At 46.3% G+C, this 5,356-nt stretch overlaps 1 protein-coding gene across 1 annotated transcript; it reads right to left on the reverse strand.

The window, feature by feature from the left end:
* Positions 1 to 407: 407 nt before the first annotated feature.
* SLC10A5 (solute carrier family 10 member 5) lies at positions 408 to 2,095 on the reverse strand. Its single transcript, XM_019651940.1, has 2 exons — positions 967 to 2,095; positions 408 to 697 (listed from the first exon to the last, which is right to left on the reverse strand). Exons 1-2 carry the CDS (start codon positions 1,286 to 1,288, stop codon positions 408 to 410), a joined length of 612 nt encoding a protein of 203 aa, XP_019507485.1. The 5' UTR covers positions 1,289 to 2,095.
* Positions 2,096 to 5,356: the final 3,261 nt, after the last annotated feature.

Raw genomic sequence — 5,356 nt, forward strand, 5'->3', positions numbered from 1 at the left:
CTTCTAGGATAAGGACACATCTTTTCTTAGCCTTGTAGAACAGAAGGATCAGTAACATTTCACATCCAGAACACATGGCCACTGTGAAAGGAGCCACAGAAGCTAAGTCTGCCTTGGACTGGGAAAAAGAGAGCTGGATAACGGCCAGGGCTAAGAAGCTATTTAACATCCCACTTTCGATACCGACCGTTTTACACACAGGAAGAGGCAGCCTAGCGATTTTAGCAAGGGAGTACCCAAACGACAAGCCCAAGGCAGGGACTAGGACACCCAACAGGAGCACCTCTAGGTTAACTGTTTTTAGCAACATGAACCCCATGCTGAAAGTCAAATAAATTCCTACAGACATTAAAATAAAACTCAGGGGCTTAATGATCCTCTCCAGGTGGTGTGCTTTCTCAGGGAGTCTACGCTTGATGACTATTCCAACTGATATTGGCACAAGGATGAAAAGGAGTGTCGACATAATTTTCGAAACCGGAATATGAAATGTACCGGACAGCCCTAACATCCGGCTGTACATGTAAGAATTGGCAGGCATCATTATCAGGGCCAACAACGTCGATGTGCAAGTCATCAAAATGGCCAAAGTGATATCTCCCTCCAGGAGCAGAGCAAAGAGGTAGCCCCCACTCCCTCCGGGGCACGTGCAGGTCATCACGAATCCAAAAGCCTGGGCCTCGGGCAATGCCAACATCTGAGTCAAAAGAAATCCACAAAACGGCATCAGGAAAAACTGTGTGGTCACCCCCAGAATGACCGGCAAAGGTCTGGTCCACACGGCCTGAAATACCTGCAGTTCGATCTTGCAACCAAATGCGCATTTATTCAGCAGTATTATGGGGAGAGCAAACATGAGGATGTTTCTGTCGATATGCCTCGAGACCTGGAAAAGACTGTCTGCCCTGTGTCTGAGCAGCCTGACTTTGATATCCCTTATTTCTTCGAGGAGCCTGTCTTGCCTACCTTCAGAGGCCCAGAGCCGAACGGTCAAGTTTGTCTCTCCTTCTTCATCTGGCACGAGGTGTAGGACGAAACTGGTAACGTCTGCTAAGGTCTTGGTCACGTTCACCACCTGCAGCATGTGAGGATCGCCGACCTGCACAGACAGGTAGCTGGAGTTTGGCCGCTGGTCTCTGTAACTCGATCTGATGACGACGGTGTCCTCCGTCTTTGTGAAAAGTGCTATTTCAGGGTTTTCTATATTCAGAAAACTGAGAAACGGTTTCCTGGCTTCTCCCAGAGTCACAATTGACAAAAGCAAGACAATACGAAGTTCTCGAATCATGTTGAAAGCTTAATCACACTTGCAAAAGCATTACAAAAAGAGCTGGAGAACATTCTTGGTGCAGATGTGCCGGGAACACCCGAGGTTGGGAGGAGCTAACACTTGTTTTTGCTGAATCAAAGTTCAGTAGGAGGGACTGTTGTACTTGTCAAGCAAACACAAAGCTATTTAGTGAGTTACACAACCTGTTTAACTTGTAGTTACAAAGTGTACAAGCCACAGCATTTAACAGGTTCTATTCACCACAGCAGGAACCTGAGCCCTTTCCTTCCTTCCAACTTCCTCATTTCTGCTAAAGAAGAAACAGCCTCCTAGTCATCTTAAAAACTTAGTGTCCCTATTTTTGAGTTTTCTTTCTTCTTCAGGAAAATCTACACTAAAAGCAGTCAAGATCCAAACATCTAAAGTAGAAACTGAGGAGGCCTACAAGTGGGGCTACTGTTTTATTTATTCACGTCCAAATGAAGTAAGAGTTTACTGGACATGTTTGCTGGGGCCCTGGGCCGGGGCTGGGTGTACCAGTGATCACGCCAGGTGTGGTCTCGGCTCTCCTGGAGCTTCGGACGGCTGCCTCGTCACTACACAGAAAACCGCAGAGCCCATACACTGGCCTTGCCAAATCCTTAGGCTGCTAGTAGCTTTCCCACAATTCTAAAGAGTGACTGTGTCCGGCAAAACCTGCAACTGTTTGTGGTGCCCTTAAGTAGAAAAAACGATTTCCTGGATGGCTACCAGATAGCTTGGGAACCTAGGGAAAGCAGGTGGCTGGATGCCCAGCCCAAGGTACTGCCCAGTTAAGGGGCCACTGCTGCCNTCGAGATGTGGCGTCTTCTTTTTCTTCTCCGGTGCTTCTGGTTCCCTTTCTCCTGCCTGCAGTTTCCTCTGACGTTAGAATAAAAACTCCCTTCCTCTTTCTTCGGCGCATCCCTTCTTCCATCTTGCTCTCAGGTGGCTCAGAGCGTGTGCAGCCCGAGCAGGCTGCTCTGACCGCGGGATGAAGAGCCCTCCAGGGCACGGCTGGGGCGGGGCTGCAAACGGGTCCCGCACGGTCCAGATTTGGGTCCGGTCCTGACAGCGGGCCCGATGGCTGCGGCGTCCCCGGCACCGGGTGCGTTGCTCCTGGGTCCCCAAGGGGCCACATTTTCAAGCGACATTCGCGGTCCTTGTTTCCCCCATCCTAAAGGTCATCTCCCCGGCCAAGGTGTGGCCGAGACAGGGCGGGGGCGCGTTCCAGCCTCAGCCGCGCGTGGTGCCAGGACAGAGCCCCCGCCCTGGCGGGGTGCCCAGGCTCTGGCTCCCGACTTCCCCAATGGCAAGTTCCCTCCTGGGGGGCTCTGACACCGCCTTCTACCAGCCGATGTCCACCCACAAGAGGACGGGTCTGCTCGGGCTCAACCTCAGCATGAAATCGGGGAGATGCAAGGCCCTGGACACCTCCGCAGGCACCTGACTTGACTACACGTGGAGGGGTTTCTGCGGGAAGGAGGGCCTTTGTCGAGGCACAAAGTGGGCTGGTCGTGCTTCTGTATTTGAATAAGAAAGTGGGACGACCGTGGCGATTCGTTTCCCAGCCATCTTGGGTATCTCTAGAGGACTGACTGCTTTTAAATGGCACCTACCTTCACTAAAAAAAGTCAGGTTCCGCGCAACAAGACTTTCTTGGGTAATAGTTGAGTGGACTTTTGATTAAAAATTATAAAGTTTACATANACCACTACAACTATTTACTGTTAAACCTACGGATATAGTCATCTCTGAACATATAACCGTTTCGGAGACCCCTCATGTAATCATCACACCATCTGTGTTAAGTACAACAATGACAGTTTGTATTAAGTATTTTAGATCCCAAAATATTTTGACTTTAAAATTACCAAACCAATTTTTATGGGATATTTTTTAAAGTTTTAAAAAATTGTATTTATGTAGGTTAATCTTTCAAGTGCAATAGCCCCTATATTTCATAAATTGTATTTCCAGGTACCACAGCAAGAAAAATGCGCTACCTAGTACCAAGGTTGAAAACCGAACGGCACTGTTTCTGCGATGTCCCAGTTAAGTTCCCAGGGAACGTCCCAAGTTCAAAAAGCAAAAACAAAACACACACAAATCAAAACCTTTATGACACCAGAGCTCCCTTTCCAGTTATGGTACCAGATATTTTAACTCACAATTTTTGTCGCCTAGGTCAAAGATGTGAGGAATGTTCATTTTGTTTTCCTCAGGTTCCTCTGTCTGCAATCTTTCCCCTCCGTCAGGTTCTCCTTACTCTCTAAAACCTGCAGCCAGTAAAACCTGAGACATCGGGGAAAATTTAATAACCTATCATTCACCACGTCTTTTCTGGCTGACTACATTTAAACGGAAGCTCCTTTGCATCATAGTGTTGTTACAACTATTTATCTGAATGTAAAACGCTTTGTGGGTTTCTACTTACAAGTCTAGTTGTCTGCAAGCACGTGGAAAGATACTAGGGTGAGGGTGAGGACAGTCAAACCCTAAAATTTCATGGAACACACTGAACTTATTAAGGCCTTAAAAGAAAGCCTGATGTCAGAGGAATTTGGAAATAAGCTAGGGGGCGCTCTCGCCCACAACCTTGTTCTCTGGCGATGGCTCCCGCTGGAGCCCTGGTTCCTAGCTGGAGCCTAAGGACGCTGCTCCCCGTGTGCCCACTCCTCTCTGGCACCGGGCCTAACTCACCACCGGCATGCCTACTGACATAAGTCCTTCCCTCCACGCCGCTGTGTCTCTTTTCTGTCTCATCACTGGCAAGACGGCTTCTTCCTTCTCCCCGGGTGTAACTCAATCTCTGCCAGCCTCGCCTCCCCTCTTCTCAACCCATGGGTATTTTTTTCTGGTAAATTTAGCTTTAGCTCAATTCATGAGACATGTGTTGATCACCTACTATGTGCAGGTACTTACGATAGATGCTCAAGTATTAGTTTGTATCAAAACTTTCTGGTATCTTGAGAATATATTTAAGGGTTATTTCTACTTCTGGTCTTACCGTTTGTGATAAAAGAGCTATTGGAACATAGCTATACTTCCTATCTATTCATTTGGGACTTGCCACACTGCTTTGCATTGTAGTTATAAGTATGTATATAGCTCTTCATTGTATCCACAACAGCAATTAAAATCAACGCCTTACACTTAGTAGGTACTCCAAAAACTAGGGTAATAAATGGTGAATAAGCAGCTGATACAAGCTGGAAGTTATCTCCATTCTTTGTATGAAAATAATATGAAGCAAAAATCAGAGATGAAATGAACATTCTAAGTGTATTCCTTTTATTAATCCTAAAGCCACTATATGTGCCCATGACAATTAAAATGGAAAAGGGACAAAGAACAAATAGAAATTATTTTTATTCCTTCTATATGGTAGTACTTTGCTGAGAGTAGATGGGATACATCTATCAGCATTAATGTTAATGCGTCAGTAAAATGGAGTTACTTTTGGCATGTGTTTTGCTTTGGCACCAAGAGGCTGTAATGAAGTTGAATGTCATCTTTCTTCTCACTTGTAATACGTTCAGACAAACAAGAAAAAAAGTAAATCCCACTGGAGAAGGACTTTTAATCCGAGATGTGCCCCAAGGCAGTTAGGTGACACTACAGGATTCATTCCCCTTCCGAGGCCCGAGATGCCTCATCCAACAACTCTGAGGACCGAATGAGATGCTGTCTAGGTGTGTATCGTTCAAGCACACACATGAATTTATACGTCATGACGCAGGTAGATAGTAAGACTATATTTCCTGGCTCCATCGTGCTAGGCCTGGTCATGTCACTTGCTTAAAAAGGGATACATGTATCTCCTAAGAGCCATTTCTTTCTCCCGCTGTCATAAGGATGGCAATGTCCCCAAAAGGACATCTAAACATTCAGTTTGTATCCTGGAGTAAAGATGACATGGGGCAGAGTCGCTGTCAGTCAATACCAGGCATTAACCAAATGAGAACTACACCTCTGTGGCTGTTACTACAGCATCTGAAAGCTTGTTAAATATAAGAATTTGCTAATAATTGAGTGTCGGCTCATAGTTCAACTTCAAAGCACAAA

The sequence above is a fragment of the Hipposideros armiger genome, unplaced genomic scaffold, assembly GCF_001890085.2.
Source record: "Hipposideros armiger isolate ML-2016 unplaced genomic scaffold, ASM189008v1 scaffold_170, whole genome shotgun sequence".
Lineage (NCBI taxonomy): Eukaryota > Metazoa > Chordata > Mammalia > Chiroptera > Hipposideridae > Hipposideros > Hipposideros armiger.